We start from the raw sequence: 21,651 nt of genomic DNA, 5'->3' as shown, positions 1-21,651 counted from the left end.
TCAGACCGGACCTTCCAGCTGTGCTCGAAGCCCAATGTTCACTGTCTACGGGTAAGCATCTCGACAAATGACTGGTGGTGGAGCACTCACTGTTCTTAAAATCTATTCCACGCCCAGGAGATCTGGCCGGGCCCAACAGGCTCCTCAGCCTGCCAGTCCCGGCTCAAGCAACCACACCGGCTGCAATATCCGCTCCAGCCTCACTCGTGGCCATCCGCCGGCCTAACAAGGCTCCATCAGCCTGCAGGCCCAGCTCTACTCCGCATAGGCCCAATTACCCAAGCCGGCCCCATCAGCTGGTCGGTCATCAGCCTAACAAGGCTCTGCCAACCTGCAGGTTCCGGATACCTTGGCAATCTCATTAGTCAACCGGTCATCAGCCGTGCCACCAGCCGGCCGGCCAAGGCCTCGGCCCAGCACCCTCTTTTGGGGGGAAGAAGACTACCCTGAGCTTTGCCCCAAGCCGACCATCCAAGCTCATGGCGATTCTCAGCTTGCATGGCTTCTGCCGGTGTCCGAGCGCCAAAGAACTTCGTGCCAAATAAATCTTTTTAACTGATGCTTTTCTCTCTGTGAGTCTTTCCAGATAGATTGAAATAAAGTTTAAAAATATGTACATTTTGCTTATAAGATGAAAAAAAAATGTCTGTAAATCTGTTCTACCCAGTACTCCTGAAGTAGCAGTTTTAGCAAAATCTATTAAGCATCTTGGGCTACCAAATTAATTAATGGAAAAAATTATCACCAAATGAGCCCCACACTGTATTGACAAGTCAAGCAGAAAGTGGAGATTTTCATGTTGTTGGAAACATTTTTATTTATTTTTTTTTACTGCCGATGCATTCTTTGCTACAAAATCAAACTTTCAGTAGAGGAATGTTATTATATTTTAGGCAATAAAATGTTTTATTTTCTTATTTAAAAAGTGATTTGATTATGTTTATTTGCATCTTTCAATGCATAGTACTGTATAAGAAAGGCTAACGTGGTTAATTAAAAAAATCTTCAGAATGAGCCAATTTTTAATCTGATTGATCATCACAACAATCGATTAATCATCAGAAAAATGCATTAATCAATCAAAAACATTGAGTCATTTAAATACAGATTTGTCTAACTAAATTTGTTTATACCAGTTAATTGGGGTTTACTCATTATTCTACAAGCTTGAATGTTTCACTGCAGCTTCGTTTTGTTCCTGTTGCCTCCAAGCTGAACGTTGACCCCATGAATGTTTCCCCTCATGCAGAACCTGAGCAGAGACATTTCTGACCTTTAAACCGAGTACGAGAGCCAAGAGGTGGAGGACCGGCTGCTGGTCTCACGTTCTGATGTCTCTGACCAAACACTCCACCCTCAACATCAACATTTAAAAAATGATACAGGAATGCAGTTTTCCTACTTTTCCACTTGAAACAATCTAGTCTAAATATCAGATATAAAAATTTGGCCCAACATATTGATGTTATGGCTGATTACATATATTTACACTTTCAAATTTAGTCTAAAATAATCATGAATTTGGTCCATTAAAAGTAATAATAAAATCAAATGCTTCTGCTGTTAATTGAGTAAAGTCTGTTTCCACTAAGAACTGTGAGCGTTTCCTCCAGTCTGTGTTTGGCTTTAATCTCCTGCAGGAAATCAAATCTCCACGTCTCGACTGGAGTCGCCGTGGCAACGCCTTTTAAACATTAGGATAGTGTGTTGAGACTGAATCAGAGCCGATGAGTTGTTTTTATTTAGTGGCAGAGCTGCATTCATCCATTCATCATCCCAGTTTTCCTGCCATGCAGATTAATCTCCACTTATCTGACTGCTTGGAGACCAAATGTCACAAACTGGGATTAAGAGTTGAGATGTTGAAATCTGTCACATAGAGAAAAGAAGCTTCATGATACTATGGCTTGTTCAACTGAAAACCTTTTAATCTCATTTAATTTGATTAAAGTGATTTTTATATCAGTTAATTGAACTGATTCTGGCACATTCATCTTGTTGTATCAAATACATTCATGTGCAAAAAACATTTTTCTGATTTGTTGAAAGAAAAGAAAGTAGATCTGAAAATTTAATCAGATTATGAGCACAATTTAATTCCAGAGAAACAGAGGGATTAATTCTACAAATCTGCTCAACATTATGGCAATTACTCACCGTGTAGCAAAAACAATCCTTTAAGAAAGATTAAAAACTCTTAACATAAAATGTTATGGAGCAGTTAGAATAAAAATAGAAAAATTGCTGCTCTATAACAAATCACAAAAAAGAAACAGATTAGAAATGTTATTTTGAAGCAATCTCTAATTTATAACTTTGCCAAATACATATAGTCTAAGCTAATCAAAAAAAATTAGATAAAGAGGAAAACTGGTGTATGGAGGGCTAAACATGCCTTTATCAAGATATGGATAATCACCATTCACATCATAATAAGTAGATGTAACCTAATCATAAGTAGATTAGCTTACAAAGCCAACATCTTGTTTTCCACATATGAAGACTGTAATCTTTTGATTTAAAACATATAGTGTTTTAAATCCTGGATGACTGTAGCACAAGCAACAATTACAGACAACAGGGACAGCATGGTTACATGTTTTATTGAACAGAAAAAAAGTTTTCATTTATCTTTTCTGCAGGAGGGCGAACACCAAATCAACACCAGATCCTCACTGGAAGACAGGGAGATGATTAAATGTTGTGATAAGATAAGTGGTTATGCGTAGGAGGGAGTCTGGATCTTACTTTATGAAGCAGAGGAGGCGATCAAGATGGGGTGCAGAGCATCCACAGATCCGGTGGTTGGCTGCTTGCTGTTGGACTGGGTGAATAGTGATCGGTTTGCTTTCTAGGTTGCTTGGCTGGAGGAGACGGACAGTTGGTGGGTGGACAGGCAGGTGAGGACTGTAGATGAGCTACAGGTGCTCCGAACAGGAGCAGCGAGGAGGACGAGAGGCAGATGCTGCAGGAAGAAAACCATAGGACTGGAAAATCAGTGTGGAAGCTGAGCACTGAGGACCTATGAGGAAGGATGAGATCAAAGATAAGCGAGACCATAAATTATCTGTGATAGCACAGCAACCGCAGTAGTACCACGACTAGTAGTAAACCATCTGGGGTCTGGCTCTGGGAATCCTCTCCTCTAAGTACTGCTCCTTGATGAGGGAAATGCACCTGGAAGCTGCACCTGCAGAGGAGGAAGAGAAAAGAGCAGACATCCAACCAACAGCAAACCGGTCTGTGGATACGACATATAGCAGTGGTCCCCAACCCTGGCCCTCAGGGACCGCTGTCCTGCATGTTTTTGATGAGTCCGAACTCCAGCACAGTTTATTCATATTGCATTCCTGTAATTGCTATAGAAGTCGGTTAATCACCTATTCATTTATTCCAGGTGTACAGAAGCAGGGAAACACCTGAGTTCTCATTATACTGTGACTCTATTCTCATAATTTTGACTTCATTTTATTTTTATTTTCTTAGTGTGGCCCTAATACTCTGTAATCTGAGACATTTAAGTAACTATGTATTTTTTTTGTATTATATTCTGTATTTTTAGGACACTTTTGTAGCACCATAGAAGCTACAAAAACCCCAAATTTGAACCTTCAACTCATACCTGCACATTTTTTTCACTCGAGATTAATGACGCCTATAAAGTGTTCAAAGATTTAAGTGTTTAGCTCCTGATCTCTGTAAATCCATCAGATTTGTGATGACATGGTGGGATGAGAGAGAGAGAGAAACAGACAGAAGAGGATAACAGTACCGTATTTAAAACTTTAAGCACCCAGATCGTCTCAGTCGGCCTCTTCTCTCTGAGTGTCGCGTCTGATCTGCTTGCAGAGGAAATGATTTCAGGACAGGATGTTTTGAAGGTTTCTGTTGGTCTGGTTTACTGGATGTTTGTAGGAAAGCGTCCACTCTGAGTGATGAGCGTGTTGAACCACCTCAGGGCTCGGAGCAGGAGTCTGTTCTGCAGCTACAAGCCCGGCGGACAGAACCACCAGCTCCAGGAACCGATCGATCACCTGGACCTGATCAGCTCCTTCATCAAGCCATGGAACTCCATGCAGGTCAGATCATTTTATTTAGCATTTAACTGCTGATTTAGTTTATCTTTCTCTTTTCTAAAGCAGGAAAAGCAAAACCTTAGATTGGATGTCAAAATTCTTAAAATGCCTGTTAAAATTTCTGGTTTTTGTTTTTCAATTCGACTGAAAACAAAGAATTTTGCAGATTTTTTGGTTAGATTTACTGTTGTGGTGATCAGTTTTTTTTCTTTAAAACTATTTATTAATTTTAAGCTTTTAATTGCAGAAAAACATTATGGTCTCAAAATGAAAAGTTTTTCCTCAGAATTTCTTAGTTTAAAAAGTCAGATTTTTTTCTTCAGTGGCCCTGATTCTCTCCCGTATTTATTGATTTATTTAAATGTTTCTTGTTTTTCTGTTTTCTCATGTTTTGGGAAACTCAAAGCTTTGGCATTCTTGAGATATTTTATAGTCAAATGAGATAAAGATCGACCTAATTTGCACATGCAGCTGTTTTATTTGTGGCAATGACCTTGTATGGAATAAGTGAGGGTGGAGCTGAAGTGATTAATCATGATTAATAGACAAATGAAATAATTGTCAACTAATTTAGTAATCAATTGTTAACTGTAGAATATAGACTCAAAAAAGGCCAATTGCTGAAAGAACACAAATCTGTAATGAAGTCAAAACTGTAGAAAAAATATAAACATTTTGCAACTGAGATGGAGAAACAAAACCTTTGTCTTTAAATCAATTTTACCCAAAAGAATGATCCTGTTAATAATCTTGTAGTAACCAATTATTAATTAATGAAGGGAAAATGTATCAACAGATCAGCCTTACATGGCGTTGAAAGTGCTGAACTTTTCATGTTGATGTTAGAAGGATTTATTAGCTACTGATGCATCCATTGCTACAAGAATGTGCCGATGTTTATCCGATTAACCCCTAACTAAATGATTAATAATCACACTAATCGTTTATTCATCAGGCTAATTGATTAATCACAAGACAAATCAATTAATCGACAGAATAATCTGACTAGTCTGATACCACTTAGTCTTTTTTGCTTGCAGGTTTGTCTAACCTTTGTTGTTTCCACCAGTTCACTGGTTTTATTCATGATTCTGTAAGGATGAACATTTCACTGCAGTTTTGTTTTGTTCCTGTTGAATGTTTCCCCTCATGCAGGACCTGAGCAGAGACATCTACGACCTTTATGCCGAGTACGAGCGCGAAGAGGTGGAGGACCGGCTGCCGGTGTCGCCGTCTCACGTTCTGATGTCTCCAACCAAACACCTGACCCTCAACATCAACGTTGGAGGAACGGTACTTCCAGAAAATCCTGCAGGAACGCTGCTTACCTACTTTCCACTTAAAAACTGAGCAAACTAATATTATCTTTAATAATATCATTATTATTGCAATGATAGTAATAAGTGTTATTGCTACGCAGAGGCTTACTGCTACTATTATTGATATATTGGTACAAATAATTTTATTAGTTATTGTTGTTACAAAACTAATAGAAAAATTACAAAAGTCAAAGTAAAATAAAAAATTTTATAATAAAGATAAAATTACAGATATAACATTATTTAAAACCAAAGTTTAAAGTATTGTATTGCATCACTTTTAATTATTCTGTTCAAATTAAAGTTTATTTTATTTATATAGTAATTGATTAAATTAATGTATAATTTTAATTTCATCATTTCTTTGCGTAATCAGTATTTTATTTTTGGCACTTCTGTAATTCCATACTTGCCAATTGAATTACAATCTTCTACCTGTGCAAATTGCAGTTTTATGGTTCAGAATACTTTGATTTAATGATTGTGACTCAGAAAAGCTCAGTTGTTCCAACATTTTCATGAACTTTTTAATCTTCTTCTCCCAGGTTTACCTCCTGCCGTACAGATTAGCCGCCCGATACCCAAAGACCCGGATCGGCCGTTTGGCCACGTACACGGACCACAGCAAGAAGCTGGACCTCTGTGACGATTACATCGTCCAGAGCAACGAGTTCTTCTTCGACCGAGACCCAAAGGTTTTCCACAACATCTTCAACTTCTACAGGTCAGATGAAAGACAAAACGCCTGTTATAAATCTACACTTAGCAGAAACGCATAAAGTATCCAAACATTTTACTCAAGTAAGATTAAAAAAGTATTTGGTAAAAAGGTTTACTTAATTACAGAGTAACTCATCGAATTATCAATCATTCAATATTTAAAAATTACATCATCAGGCAGATCAAAATATAAAGTTTAGTGAAAATTTAGGTATTTTAAGGACCAAAATGACAATAATTTATAAAAGCAAAAACAAAAAGCTGCAGGTGTTTGTTTCTGGTGAGTTTTTGTTTAAACATGTTCGTTTTTCAGTCACTGGGTAGAAAATCCAAAATGTCAGGAGTACAAATACTTCATAATAACTTTACTCAAAGTACAGCGTAGTAAAAATACTCCTAAAGTACATTTGCTCAAAAAGTGACTCATGGAAACATAATTGAGTAAATGTAACTATAGTTACTACCCAACTCTGACAGCTGGTTCTCACCGGTCCAACAGAACCGGAGTGCTGTGCATTAAGGAGGAGTTGTGTCCGCATCACTTCCTGGAGGAGATCCACTACTGGGGTGTGAGGATCAAATACACGCATCGCTGCTGCCGCATCTCGTTTGAGGAGCGGCAGGACGAGCTGAACGAGCAGCTGAAGGTCCAGAAGGAGCTGCTGGCCGAGGTGGGTCCAACAGAACCTCCTCGAACTGCAACAACTGGCAGCAGATGCACTGCAAAAACACAACGTTACCAAGAATTTTTTTGGTCAAGTTTCTATTGTACATATCTTGAAATAAGACAAAACTAACTGACAAGTAACTTTTCAGCAAGATACAGGAAACAATAGTAATAGTACCATAGTACTAGATCTACTATTCACTTATAACAAGGGAAAAATGTCTTGATATAAATGAGATAATGTGCCAGTATTGTTTAAAACAGTATTAATGGTGCAGGATTCACCTGTTGCACATTGTTTGGGTTATTTGGGTCTCAACTGCTTCCTTTATCTACTTCTGATCTTGTCACAATAACTTTATAATCCATCCATAACTGCTTCTAAAAACATCACAATTGTTTTAAAACAATCCAGCTGGTTTTTTTGATCCGTTTCAAAACCCTTCAAAATGTAAAGTCATAAATCAGCAGGCAACTGCCCCGTTACCTAGCAACCCCTAATAAGCCCAGCCCGTTACCTAGCAACCCCAGCCTGTTCTTCCTTTTGTGTATGTTGTTGTTTTAAGTGAATAATTCCTTAAATTTGATGAAAAGGTTTTGTTGACACAACAGGCAGGTGTGACCAATAGTCTGAACAGTCAGATTCTGATCTGCCACTTCCTTCTGGGAAACTAAATTATACTCGCTAAATTTAGTTAGCAGATAACAGAACATTGCATTTTATCCAATTTTTACGTCACTGACGTGAGACATGCATCATAATTCTGCAGCACAAGAAGCCAGACGCGGTAAATTCAGACGTAAACAAGGGCTAAACCTAGCCGACGTTAGCATAACAATGCTTTCTTTTTATCTGCTTCCTTTGTCTTCTTCTGATCTTGTCACAATAACTTTAAAATCCATCCATAAATGGTTTCGCCCATAATTACTCTACTTTCCTGCATTCACATGTAAGTCTGATTGTGGTTATATTTAATTATTAGTATGAATTACTAGGCAAAAAAGATCGGATTTTAGCAAAAAATAATGTTGGCGTTTGTGTGCTTTAGCTTAGGTTGAAATAATTGTAGGATTTAATAAAGATCAGTGGATATTTAATGTGTAAAACACTTGAAGAAAGAGAGGAAGTGTCACTTTGTCGTCACCATAAACAGCAGGAAACCTTAAAGAACCGTAAAATAAGAGCATGAACAGAATAATGTTCCAGTTCTTCGTCTTTATTTTTGCTGGTGATTTTTTCCACCTGAGGTTTTAAGTCAGTAATCTGCTGCCTGACCCCGAGTCCATCTGACCCACATGATGCCGTCGTCTTGACAGATGGGCAGCAGAGTAATCTGCTTCTTGGCCCAGAATCAGGCAGATGTTTCCCTCACTGACAGCATCGCTTTGTTTCCCCAGCAGCACAAATTAAAGCACAAAGAAAAGAAAAATAACCAGAGGAAACACAAACAGCAGATTTTATTCAGTTCATTCATTAAGGCAAAAAAACATTAAAATCCAACCTGTCATGATTTAACTGGGATTAAACTATATTTCTTTGAGCAAATCAAATTAATCAAAGTCAGACCTGATTACTATTTGATAAAAATATCAGAGTTTTGATTTTTACATTTTAAATGTCCAACAGAACCAGCTTTGTTGATGTTAGCTTGTTGAAACACAACTAAATATTTTACAGTGTTGAAGATCAACACATTATAATCTGAATAAAAATCAACTATGATTTGTTGAGGCTGGAAGCTTTGGAGGTTTGGGTTCAAGTTTTGAAGATTCATCATGGAATACAAACAGAAAACCATAATGAATTACTGTGGGTGGATGGATGGATGGATGGATGGATGGATGGATGGATGGATGGACGGACGGACGCTTCTATGAACGGTTTAATGAACGGTTGGATAAACCATTGGACAAATGGTTGGATGAACAGTTGGATGAACGGTTGGATAAACAGTTGGATGAACGGTTGGATGAACAGTTGGATGAACGGTTGGATAAACCATTGGATAAACCATTGGACGAATGGTTGGATGAAAAGTTTAATGAACAGTTGGATGAACAGTTGGATGAACGGTTGGATGAACATTTGGATGAACGGTTGGATGAATGGTTGGATAAACCATTGGACAAATGGTTGGATGAACAGTTGGATGAATGGTTGGCTAAACCATTGGACAAATGGTTGGATGAACAGTTGGATAAACCATTCGATGAACAGTTGGATGAACGGTTGGATGAACGGTTGGATGAACGGTCAGAACCTGACAGAGTAAGTCTCTCCGCCCTGCAGCTGGAGCTGGAGGAAAGCGACGCCATGTTTGATCACATGACCTTCGGCCCGACCCGGAGGAAGATCTGGAATCTGACGGAGAAACCGTTTTCCTCCATCACCGCTAAGCTGATGGGCGTGGCCTCCTCCTTCTTCGTGCTGGTCTCCCTGGTCGCCATGACGCTCAACACCGTGGACGAGATGCAGTACAAGGTACGGTATTTAAACCCAGAAGGAAACGGTCCTGAACCGGTTCTGGCTCACCCGTGGTTCTGACCTGCTGCAGACGCCGTCCGGCCAGCCCAGCGGACGGTTCTACGGCGAGGGCATCGAGACGCTCTGCATCACCTTCTTCACCCTGGAGTACCTGCTGCGGCTGGTCTCCACGCCGGACCTGAAGTGCTTCATGCGCAGCGTCCTGAACACGGTGGACCTGGTCGCCATCCTGCCGCACTACCTGCAGATGCTGCTGGAGTGCTTCGAGGACGAGGACGTCCACCGCCACGCCGGGGACATCGAGACTGTCGCACGCGTCGGCAAGGTAACAGCACTCCACACTAATCCGCTAACAGCAGAGCTAATTTTCTTTTAGCACTTTAGCTAACTTTGAAAACATTTAGCGCATGTAGCTTCATTCTAAAGCGCTAATTTACTTGTGTGTTTTGTAAACTTTCAGTTACATAAAGTTTGATATAAGATATAATTTGAATATATATAATTGATATAACATAATAGATATCATTTGAATTGAATCTTTAGCAATAGATTCTGCTATACCGTGTTGGTAAAGCATTTTAATATTTCATTGCGCTAAATAATTGGTGTAATATTTTTGAATTATCTTCCACTTTATACCATGTTGGTTTAGCACTTTAGCATTAGAATTTAATAATTATAATTTTAGTGTTGCAATTTAGCGTTAGCTTCAACTAAATACCTTGTAGGTGTATCGGTTAAAAATGATTGTGTTGGTGTCGTCCTTTAGCGTTAGCTTCTGCTAAGTACAGACAGTGTTTGTGTGGCAATTCAGCATTAGTTTCCACTAAATATTGTGTTAGAGAAGCATTTTAGCTTTAGCTTCAGTAAAATACAGACAGTGTTGGTGTAGCGATTTAGTGTTAGGTTCTGCTAAATAATGGGTTGGTGTTGCGCTTTGATATCAGTTTCAGCTAAATACTAAATGTATTGTGTTGGTGTTTCGCTAAGTATTAGCTGAAGTATTGTTTATGATTAGCGCATTAGCGTTAGTAAAGCTAACCTTTTAGTTAGCGGTGTCCTCCGCTGATGCTCCAGATTTTTTTGAATCTTGGATCTTCTGTGTGTTTTTCCTCCTAAGGTGGGTCAGGTTCTGAGGATCATGCGTCTGATGAGAATCTTCAGGATCCTGAAGCTGGCCCGTCACTCCACTGGGTTAAGAGCGTTTGGGTTTACTCTGAGGCAGTGCTACCAGCAGGTCCGGATCCAAACGACGTGAGGACCAGACCCGGTTTGGTTGTTGTTGGTGATTCACGTCTTGCCCTGTCGCTGCAGGTGGGCTGTCTGCTGCTCTTCATCGCCATGGGCATCTTCATGTTCTCAGCCATGGTGTACAGCGTGGAGCACGACGTCTACAACACCAACTTCACCTCCATGCCTCACGCCTGGTGGTGGGCCGCGGTGAGTCCGCTCCACAAGGCTTGGACTAGACCGTTAGATCGCTGCCACCAGCTAGAGCAGAGGTCGCTTTACTTACAGGATGTTTTTATTGTACGAAGAAGGAAAGGAGGCATTGAAGGAAGGAAATAAGTTAGGAGACATGGAAGGAGGAACTTTTACAAGGAATGAAGGAATTAGGTGACAAAGAAGGAAAGGACACTAGGAAGAAAGGAATGAGACAAGGAGGGAAACACTTGCAAGGAATGAAGGAAGGACACCAGGAAGAGAGGAAGGAGACAATGAAGGAAGGAAGAAACAAGGAAAGAAAGGAGGACACTAACATGAAAAGAATAAGACAGGGAAGGAAAGCAAGGAATAAAGGAACGAAGAAAACTAGGAAGAGACGAAGGAAACAAAGAAGGAGCAAGTAAAGAATTAAGGCAAGGTAGAAGGGAGGAATTAGGAAACAAAGAAAGAAGTTGTGGAGGAAGGAAGGAAAGGAGGACACTAGGAAGAAATTAATTAGACAACAAGCCAGGAAGGAAAGAAGGAGGCTAGAAACCAGACCGAATGAATTAAGGGAGCAAGGAATAAAGGAAGTAAAGGAGGGCACTAAGAGCAAAATTAGATAAGGAAGAAATTAAGGAAAGAATGAAATGAGACTAGCAGAAAGGAACAATACAAGGAAGGACAGAAATAATGGAAGAAGGAAGAAAACTGGGAAGAGAGGAGGGAATAAGGAAGGAAGGAAGGAAGGAAGGGAGGAATCAATGAAACTTTGTTCCCTTAATAAATGAAATTGTTTAAATAAGACTGTTGATCTAAAAATAATAAATTTATTTAAAAAATACTTTTCAAGCTGTAGAAACGTCTCCTTAGGACTAATAGAGAAATAAAAGTAAACCGGGACGTCTCCTCCTGTCTGCTGGTCCAGGTGAGCATCTCCACGGTGGGATACGGCGACATGCTCCCGGAAACCAACCTGGGCCGCGTCTTCGCCTTCGCCTGCATCTCGTTCGGCGTCATCCTGAACGGCATGCCCATCTCCATCCTCTACAACAAGTTCTCCGACTACTACACCAAGCTCAAGTCCCACGAGTTCGCCATGGTCAGCAGGGCGCGGGGGAAGATCCGCTTCATCAAGAGGGCCGCCAAGCGCTTCGCCGACTGCTGCGACGACGTCGCTCAGCCGAAGCAACCAGGAGGGCGACGGTTCGTGGTCGCCAACGACGACGGAGTGGAGGGCGGGTACTAAACTTCAAAAACCGAACCTCCATCCATCAGCTGTACCCGCCTGGAGAAAACAAACGCACGCAAAAAACCAAAAGCTCAAATGCAATGAGCTGGGGTGGTATGGAGTATGGAGTGCCGTTAGAGCCAAAAGTTAACAGCAATAATTTGAGGGTTTTTTTAGCTTGTAATAACAGAAAAAAATGGTGGTCAATTTTTCAAAGTCATATTGTCACCATGTTACTTATTCATTACTAAATGTTTAGTTTGGAGCTAAATATGTAAACTAAATATTAAATAACTACACTAAATAAATATTTAGCCTGCTAACAAAATGTTTAGCTTATAGCTAAATAATTAGCCTCTAAACAACTAAATACTTAGCTTAGAGTTAATATTTAGCATTAAACAATTTAGTTTGATAAGTAGTTCAAATCAAGAATCATTAGTTAGCAAGCAAAATATTTAGTCTTGAGGCTAAATATTTTGCTTGCTAACTATTTAGCAAAATTAGAAAAAAATACTTAGTAATAAAAATCTTTAGTTTTTAGTCTAAATATTTAGCTCAGAGTAAACACAATTAGTTAGCAAAATAATATTATCTTTGAAGCTAAGAATTGAGCTTGAGGCTAAATATTTAGCTTGCTAACTAAATATTTAGTTTCCAGTTTCAAACTAAATATTTAGTTGGAAGATGGATGTATATCCAAACTAACTATTAAGCTTGCTACTTATTTAGTTGGTTAACTAAAATTGCTTGAAGCTAAATAATTAAGATATTTAGCTGAGGCATCTATTTAAAGTCAAAATATTTAGTTTGAAGCTAATTTATATCCAAGCAAAACATTTAGCTTGCTAACTAAATATTTAGTATGAAGCTCTTGTTTCTGGCTGTAGCATATTAGCTAATAATGTTCTCTCTTTGTAAATGAAAGTACCATTAAATTATAAACAGAAAATAAAAATATATAATTTTTCTACACAATTTTTAATCCTTTTCATTCCATTTTAGAGAAACTTCACTTTGGATTTGTGGCACATATTTCTGCAGAGGTCAGCATTTAAATATTGAACCTGCAGAAACCAAATGAAGTAATTTCAAAGCTGTTTGTTTTTAAATATATTCAGTCATTTGTTGTATATTTGTTCCGCCCTGAGAAATCAACATGTTTTTACACAAGCAGGTGAAACTTTTTGAGTTGTAAAATATTTAATCAACACTAGTAATAATAATAGCACTCTGAATACCAGAATATCTCAATAATCTTTATTTTCTTCTCAGTTAATAACATTTATCACAATATTTCACCAAAAAACAAAAAACAGAGACTGAACCAGTCCACAAACTGGTGTGTGCTGACTGGGCAGTCTTGGTGTTATCGTTGAAAGGTTTGGGTTTCATGCTCCACTGTTATGAAGTTTTCCAAAACCCACCAAAAAGTGAATTTGTGTCATTTTTATACGACACATCCTTTAAATCAGTGAAGCAGATCAGGATTAATGGCTGAAATCTCCAAAATGTTCCCGACTCTGTCCACTCCTCATGTCGTCCTCGATGTCTTGGACGTCTTATGGTCCAAACGAAGCAACGTTTGAACATCTGCAGTCCGTTTGTAATAAAACAAAAACCTGAAGACATCCGTCTACTTGTTCAGATTTTGCAGCAGGATTTCGGCTCCTTTATGGTCGCTGATTCTCCGGAGCTCAGGGATGATGGCGGTGAGCGCCGCCTTCACCTCAGCAGCCACAGATCCGTCACAGCTGTTCAGAAGGCTGAGCAAAGGAAACAAACATTAACACAAGACTCCTGCAACACATTAAAAAGTCCTAAATTAAGAACATTAGAGGCACCAGTCATTTCAGCTGTTTGTGAGCATAAAGTTTCTTCTGATGGTGTTCACACATTCCAGATGTTCTCCATAATCCCTTCAGTATGTCTTGCAAAGATAATGAGCTTCAGCTAATTGTTTTTAACTCTTTGGTAAAACAGGTTTATTACATGGAACAATGTGAGGCTTAGACATAGCTCACCTATCTGGTGGAACTTACTGAAGCTGATTTTGTTCCTTTTTATAAAGTATATGCAGATATAACTGATGGACGGATTATTCAACAATAAAACCACTTGAAAATGCAAAAAAAAATGTTTTAATAAAAACTCATTTTACAGACAGATGTTGTTAAATTTGAGAGTAAACCAGCAGAGCTGACCTGCAGAGCACCATGGCTCCCCGGTTGACCTTGACCCAGCTCTTCATGGTCTCCGTCCCCACCGTGTCCACCAAGATCCTGCTGAAGCACTCTGTGGAGACAGAGACATCAGAGGAGACAGAGACATTAGAGGAGACAGAGACATCAGAGGAGACAGAGACATCAGAGGAGACAGAGACATCAGAGAGGACAGAGAGACGTTCTGCTGGTCTTACCCTCCCTGCCGTTCTCGGCCAACATGGCGTCCTGCTCTATGAGCCACTTCAGCACCAGGTGTCCTGCTGGGTGTTCGGCCAGGTGGAGCTGCAGCAACAGAAAGAAGAAACTATTCAGACTCCAAGCGTTTTGTTTTCTTTTTAGCCGTTTTGCTTACAATAATAATAAACCGACTGAGCAATGAGTTGATTTTTAAAACCAAATTTCCAGTTGTGTCCTGTTGATTTTTATGATCTTTTTTACCTTTCAGTTCAGCACAGCTGGTTTTTTTTAGCAACCTCGTCTCCATGGAAACGCTGCTTTCAGCACATTTCTTTATAAACTTTATAAAGTTCACCAAACTCTCAGAGAAACTCTGACATGTTCCAAGGAAGGAAGGAAGGAAAAAAGGAAGGAAAAAAGGAAGGATGCTAGAGAAAAAGGAAGGAAGGAAGCATGGTAGGAAAGAAAAGTAAGAAGATTACTTCCTTCCTCCTCCTACAGAGGAAGGGCACTGCAAAGGAAGCGAGAAAAGAAGAAAGAAGGGAAGGAAGGGAGGAAAAAAGCATACTAGGACGGAAGAAATGACAACAGAAAGGAAAGAAAGATACTAGAGAGGATGGAAGAAAGGAAGGACAACAGGAAGAAAGATACTAGAGGGGAAGGACACTTTGAAGGAAGGGAGAAAAGTTACTAGGAAGGAAAGACGCAAGGACTTAAGGAAGTAAATAAAGGAAGGGAGGACAGACTTCCTGTTGGAACTGGTTTTACTGGTTTTTATTTGGTGGAATCAGAGTAAAAGTGGTTCCATTTATAAACATGTCTCTATTTTCAGGTTTTTAAGTTGCAAAATTAACTTTATTAATTTCCCCCTCAGAGCGATGCAGCACTTTGTGTTGGTCGACCCAATAAAGCTCGGACGTTTCCTCCCATTATGGGATGTCACCATTGCCATAGCAACAGAAAATGGGACTGAAACTGGTTCCCCTCACCTGGCCCTCGACTCCTCCCTGCACCAGCTCCTGATTGGCCAGCTGGGCCACGGCTGTCATGGCGGGCCGCAGGTCGCCGCACGCCGACGCCAGGATGTCTCTGACGGTGACGCTGGCCGCCTTGTTCGTTACCATGGCAGCAGTGTTCAGTTGGAGATGGTCCAAAAGCGCCGGGGAGGCGGCCTCCAGCAGCTCCCGCCGCCGGGTCGCCATGTCCTTTTTACTAAGCAGAACCAGAACAGGCAGAGGTCATTAGAGGTCACTGAGGTCATTAGAGGTCACTGAACTGGACCGAGTTTTAATGTTTGACTAAAACCAGAACTTTACTTCCTGTCTGGGAAGAATTAGAGGCTTTTATTGTGAAAGGTTTAGACAAAATCTGTGAAGCCGAGCAGAAAAGTCCAAAAATCTAAAGTCAAGACTCTAACATCCCATAATATTCCCAACACTCTGTAATTTATTTTGTGTTTATTTTTATTTATCCTGAATTTAAAGAGCAGAGGAGGAAGGAGCCAAGGAGGGAAAGGAGAGAAGGGCATGAGGAAGGAAAGGATAGAAGAACAAAAAGGAGGAAAGGACACAAGGAAGGAAAAATCCAAGGATGGAAGGAAAGAAAAGAAGGACCCAAAGAAATGAATGAGCCAGGGAAGGAAAGGAAGGTAGGACACAAAGGAGGAAAGGAAGGAAAAATCCAAGGAAGGACACAAGGAGGGAAAGAAGAAAATAAAGGTAGAAACTGACAGAAAGAAGAATGACTGAGATTTGGTCACGTTGGTTTAATCTCACTAACGTTTTATTATATTTTAGAGACCAATCAGAAGCTTTTATTGTGAAATGAAAGGAAGTGCTGGTTACCTGTGTGCGTTGCCGTCTCCTTGCTCCAGCAGCTTAACGATGTCCGGCAGCATGTGGGTGGGGTCTCTGGGCCTCAGCAGGTACAGCAGAACCTTCTTACCGTGTTTGTTTCCGAGGACCTCCGGCAGGACGGACAGCAGCTCCTGCAGGAAGCAGAGCAACGATTCAGCTTCGTCCAGGAGGAACAAACCCGTTTAGAACGGCCGACTACGAGACAAACGTTTGTTTCTACTGGAAAAAACATAGAAACAAACTGTAGCAAAAGAGCGGAAAAGAGATTCTTACTGTTTATTTTATTTAGTAAACTATTGTTTTGTAAAGTCATATTTTGTTTTCTTGCCTTTTTTGTAATCTTGTTATTTTACCAAAATAAAGTGAAACTAAATGTGAACCCGGTCGTACCGACAGAACCGCCTGCTTGACCAGCTTGGTGTCGTCCACACAGTCGAATATCGCCAAGAGAACCATGTGACCAAACTCCCCCTGCAGGACGAAGAGTCCACCACCATCATCATCATCATCATCATCATCAGCTGATGGTTTGATTCGACTACCAGCAGCAACGATGAACTCACCCTGGCGAACTTCACCATGTAGGTCTTCATGGTTTTTATAATGACTTTTCTGTCCTGCAAAACAAAGAAAATCCTTTAAAGCTGCAGTTTGTAACTGGAGGAGGGACTTAGCGCTGTCAATCAACCTCATGTACTTGTTGCTAATTGTGTTAATGGAAAAACAACTCAGTATTACAGGAAAACAGTTTATTCCGCCTTTATCAGTGGCTATGCTAAATAGCATTAGCATTCACAACAGGTTATGCTAGCTGCAGCGTAGCAGAGAAACGGGACCCGCCTCCTGGCTCTGATTGGTTGTTTCTAGTTAGCATCCAGGTCCACCCAGGCATTTTGGTTACCATGGAGATTAAAGGATTTCTCAAACATGCATAAAATGCAGATATATTGTGAAATCCCAAATAATAACAATAACAGTAAACAGTGTTTATGTAACAATAGTAGAGGTGTTGGACATCTGGACCCACCTTTGCTGTGCCGTGCCACAGGCAGTGCATGGCGACCCGGGCGCCGTCGTGAGTGTGAGCCATGTAGACCACAGACTCCCTGATGGACTCGATCATCTCCTGCTCAGAGTCACAGCAGGCAGAACACATGAGAGAATAAATCCAACATCATACAAACATCTTAATACACTGGAAATAAGACAAAACTAACTTACAAGTAACTTTTCAGTAAGATGTAGGAGCTTGTTTTAAGTGAATAATTTCTTAAAGGTGACCTATTTGCACAAATCTTTCTTAGATATTGAAATTTTAGTTGCTTAGTTCTGCTTATTTTCATCCTTTCAGAATAATCTGTTTTCCATCCTCTGTCACTTTAAATCCAAATAAACTCACAAGACCTTTATTTACACTTGCAACCACACATATTTGATAAGCAGAAGTGGAGCCTCCTGCACAACCAACAAGAATTCAGAAAGTGGTTTCTCAACAACAAAACTAGCAGCCATCGTACAGCACATACGGTGGTAAGACCGGCTGGGGTTGCTAGGTAACGGGCTGAGATGTTGCGTTCGGAAGGTTTTGGAAACTGCTCATTTTCCAAACACCAAGAAACATAAACCTATTGCCAGAAAACATCTGCGTGGCTGTTTTAATCACTTGAGATGTTTTTAGAAGCAGTAGAGAAAAAATTGTAGGTTCAAAAATGTGCAAAATGTGAATCTAACATAAGGTCCCCTTGAATATTGATGACAAAGTTCTAATTCTACTGGCTGATTATTTCACATAAAACAAGATATTTTTCCCATGTTATAAGTGAAATAATACGCTAGTGGAACTGGCAGTTTTTACATCAATATTAAAGAACTATTGACTTAAAATAAGTTCCTATATCTTACTGACAAGCTACTTGTTAATCTTGTCTCTTGTCTCATTTAAAGTGTACTAAAATATTTGCACTAGAAATTACACCAAAAATATTTTTAGGTTTTTACAGGAAGATGGCGGCGCTCACCGATCTTTGCTTTTCAGGTGCAAACTGGAAGAAATCCAGAAAGACTTTATGGACCACAGAATGCCTGATGACCTGTTCTCTGTTGGAGAGACGCAGAAACAGTCAGTCCTGCTCGTTTTCTAACCCATAACTAAAATTAATCTGTTGTTTTTTAGTGCATATGCTTTTACTTCTGCGCCAGCGGCACGATGGCCTGCTTGGTCTCCTCCAGGATGTTCTCCAGCTTCTCCGGGTTCGCCGCCAACACCTTCTCGATGGTGTTGAGCTCCAACGACTGGAAAACGAGCAGAGAGGATCAGTTAGCACAGCTGGAGCTCCCTGCTGACCGCCAGGTGTGTGTGTGTGTGTGTGTGAGACCTTGCAGATGGCGTAGGTGTTCCCGTACAGCTCGCCGGTGATCATCAGCCTCTGAGCGAGCATCGCCTTGTCGTTGTAGGCGTACTCGACGATGGTGGAGGCGGTGGCGTGGCGGAGCATCTTGCGAATGTGACCACCGAACAACTGGATGATGGCGGCCACCATCTCCTTGTTCCTGAGCGGGAAGGAGAACCAGAAGAAGAAGAAGAAGTAGTTGGGTTTTTGGGGGTTTTAATTCAGTCGGAACCGGGGGAGAACCGAACGGTCCAGTCTGACTCACCCGTACATCAGCAGCTTCTTCACCACATGTTTCCCGTACGGCGACTTGGACATGTCGAGGACGCTGTCTGCAGAGGACGGTGGATCGGTTATTTTATTTTATTTCATTTTATTTTAGAGCTGCAGCGGGTCAGAACCGGCGCCTACCTTTCAGCTCCTCAAACACCTCAAATCGCTGCTTCTGGTTCCCGAACTGAATGAAACACTGGAGGACTCGGACCGAGTCGTGGGCAAACGCCATCTGCAGGCAGAGGAGCGCCGTCGCATCAGAACAACGTTAACAGAGACAGAAATCTGAGTCTGAGCAGCAGCGTTAGCATGACCATCTCTCAGGTCGTATGTTTTCCATATTTCCCATCAGCCACTTGACTTTCAGAATGACAGTCATTTTTCAAGATGGCCGCCGTTTTTGACCCTTTCAAATCAGTTATTGCCATAAAATATGACCTATTTTCAGGACTTGGATGAACTTTGTGTCATTATATGTTTACAGTTTTGGTCGCCCCAATTATAAAACTTCAATGTAAAAAAAATATGAAGCAAAATCAGAAACTGAGTCTTCAACTGGAAGGAGATGAAGACGTGCTGCACAGAATTTGTCAGATCAATTTTGCAATTATTTTAGTGATTATCTTCCATTAATTTTTTTTAATTTGTTTTGTTTTTTTTCAACCAACCTGCTTTATCTTCCCACGGATCAGTCCATGAAGCTCCTTCATCAGCTTCGTCTTCTGCTCTGTGTCACATTTCTTCCTGTTGGTCCAAACAACAGCCATCAGTTGGAATCAGGAGGAAACCCAGCTGACCTTTGACCTCCTCTCTGAGAACGCCGTACCTCCGGAGATTCCCCCATACTGCTTTGCAGCGGCTGATGATGTCAAACATCTCCTTCCTCTCCGCCTGCTGCCGGTTGTTCTTCAGCTCCCTCTTCTTCTGCAGTCGCTTCTTCAGCTCTTCTTCTGTGGTCGGCGGCTTCTTGCCGTTCTTCTCCCTCTTCGCCGGCGGACCTGATCGCAGACGCAAACACGACTCAAACGTTGTTGTCCGACAAAAACACAACTACAACAAGAATGTAAACTCACCGCCGCCCCCTGCTGGTCGTTTCCTCTTCTCAGCTTTAGAGAAACCTGGTTTTCTGCCATCGTTTGGTTTTCCTGGTCTGCTCTTCTTCTCTGTGTTCTTGTACGGCTTGAAGGGTTTTTTCGCTCCAGGTTTCCCTCCGAATTTGGTCCCCGCCAAGTCTGGAACGAGTCGACAAGGTCAAACCTGAATGTAAGAGTGTAACTCCTGTTAATTTGACACATGTCTCACCTTTTCCTTTTCCTTTGAATGACGGTTTTCGTCCAGGCTGGGAGGAGAACGGCTTTTGGGGTTTGGCTGCCATGGTGACGCGGGATCCACGGAAACACTGAGAGGAAAACAGAAACAAAACTCACCTGCAGGTTCATCAAGAAAACACAGTTTAATCCAAAGCAACAGCTGACTGAAGGAATGTTTCACTGGTTCTGGTTTAATAAGCCTGTTAGCTTAAGGACAGAATCATTCAAGCTATGCTGGATTTCAGGAAGGTTTCAGTTTTACAGCAGATCCCGGTATAGGGCGCTTTTAAAAAGCAAAAACAGCTTCAAATTACATCTTTTTTTCTGTTCCAAAAATGAAATAGACCTTTAAAATGCTTAATTTCAAGAGTTTCCAGTTCATGTTAAGATAATTCTTTAAATTAAAAACACAAAGTCAATTTGATGGATGAGAAATTGTTGGATGGATGGAAAATCGGTTGCTAACAGCTGATGGTGTCATCAGGTCATGTTACCAGGGAATACTGACAAACAGACTTTGTTGTCATTTAATAAAATGTACATATTGTCTCTCATGTCTGGAAACTGAGCTGTAAGCATCTCGCAACAGTCATGAAACTATCATACATCAACAGTCTTCAATCAGAGGACTCTTCAGACTTGTTGTAAAACTGACTGCTACAGCAGATCCTTCACAACGACTCTTTGAAATCCTTAGATACCATGAATCACTTCAACATTTAATTTCCTCTAGTGATAAATAAAGTATTTTTGGATAAAATATTTAGATTAAAGATGCTCTACATGCAGGGTTTATTTCACGTCCTTTGACTTTATTCCCACCGCAGCGAATCGTTGAACAGAAAATATTTCCCGTTTTAAGCCGCTATATCCATAATACACGTTTGGATATTTATCAACAAATGGCATCAAGCAAGCAGTAGAGACAAAAAAATAAAGTATTGGAGTTTGTGACAGTGTTGTAACATAGAAGTCAGTAACGTCTTTGATTGAGGAATCCCTCGGTAAACAGCAACACTTTGACTAAAACCGTGTCCTGTAATCACATTCTGCTCGTTCTGTCGCTTTCTAACCATAAGTGTAAATATAGATAATAGTTTACAATACATTACAACTGAAAGTAACAAATTATTTCACGTTTTCAATGAATAACTTACAGTTCAGCTGTACGACACGTTGTTTCAACTCCGTCCCATGCGTCTTGTTGTCGTTCCGGTTTACGACAAAGCCGTAAGTAATCTGTCGCTGTCGCAAAATATGTCTGCCTTCACAAAAAGTGTATTTGAAGCTCCCTTTCTACTTTTATCTGTTTGTTAACACGCTCACAGGCAACAAAGCAACTTGTTTTCTTTGCAAATAATAATAATGCAAAGAAAACAAGTTCATATTCATTTAGAAACAGCAATACTAATGTTTTAACTCAGGAAGAGTTCAGAGATCAATATTTGGTGGAAAAACCAGGAGGTTTTCATTGCGCTTTAATATTCTAAAATGCGC

General features: G+C 40.5%; 3 protein-coding genes across 3 annotated transcripts; 1 reads left to right on the top strand and 2 right to left on the bottom strand.

The window, feature by feature from the left end:
• The first annotated feature begins 3,848 nt into the window (after positions 1–3,848).
• LOC102234739 (potassium voltage-gated channel subfamily V member 2-like) lies at positions 3,849–12,069 on the top strand. The gene is made up of 9 exons (XM_005815056.2): positions 3,849–4,079; positions 5,232–5,369; positions 5,941–6,119; positions 6,615–6,786; positions 9,073–9,264; positions 9,338–9,592; positions 10,388–10,504; positions 10,582–10,707; positions 11,621–12,069. The coding sequence occupies exons 1-9, from the start codon at positions 3,936–3,938 to the stop codon at positions 11,939–11,941; spliced, it is 1,644 nt and encodes a 547-aa protein (XP_005815113.1). The 5' UTR covers positions 3,849–3,935; the 3' UTR covers positions 11,942–12,069.
• A 1,099-nt stretch (positions 12,070–13,168) lies between these two features.
• Positions 13,169–21,382, bottom strand: LOC111609433 (pumilio homolog 3-like). The gene is made up of 18 exons (XM_023337898.1): positions 21,312–21,382; positions 20,147–20,243; positions 19,918–20,076; positions 19,671–19,842; positions 19,513–19,588; positions 18,983–19,076; positions 18,837–18,903; positions 18,557–18,731; positions 18,370–18,473; positions 18,200–18,278; positions 17,209–17,307; positions 16,745–16,798; positions 16,572–16,652; positions 16,170–16,312; positions 15,315–15,537; positions 14,343–14,430; positions 14,128–14,218; positions 13,169–13,689 (listed from the first exon to the last, which is right to left on the bottom strand). Exons 2-18 carry the CDS (start codon positions 20,217–20,219, stop codon positions 13,560–13,562), a joined length of 1,908 nt encoding a protein of 635 aa, XP_023193666.1. The 5' UTR covers positions 20,220–20,243; positions 21,312–21,382; the 3' UTR covers positions 13,169–13,559.
• Positions 13,560–20,219, bottom strand: LOC102235001 (pumilio homolog 3). Its single transcript, XM_005815057.2, has 17 exons — positions 20,147–20,219; positions 19,918–20,076; positions 19,671–19,842; positions 19,513–19,588; positions 18,983–19,076; positions 18,837–18,903; positions 18,557–18,731; positions 18,370–18,473; positions 18,200–18,278; positions 17,209–17,307; positions 16,745–16,798; positions 16,572–16,652; positions 16,170–16,312; positions 15,315–15,537; positions 14,343–14,430; positions 14,128–14,218; positions 13,560–13,689 (listed from the first exon to the last, which is right to left on the bottom strand). Exons 1-17 carry the CDS (start codon positions 20,217–20,219, stop codon positions 13,560–13,562), a joined length of 1,908 nt encoding a protein of 635 aa, XP_005815114.1.
• Positions 21,383–21,651: the final 269 nt, after the last annotated feature.

The sequence above is a fragment of the Xiphophorus maculatus genome, chromosome 8, assembly GCF_002775205.1.
Source record: "Xiphophorus maculatus strain JP 163 A chromosome 8, X_maculatus-5.0-male, whole genome shotgun sequence".
Classification (NCBI taxonomy): Eukaryota; Metazoa; Chordata; class Actinopteri; order Cyprinodontiformes; family Poeciliidae; genus Xiphophorus; species Xiphophorus maculatus.
This window is presented reverse-complemented; position numbering and strand designations above follow the sequence as displayed.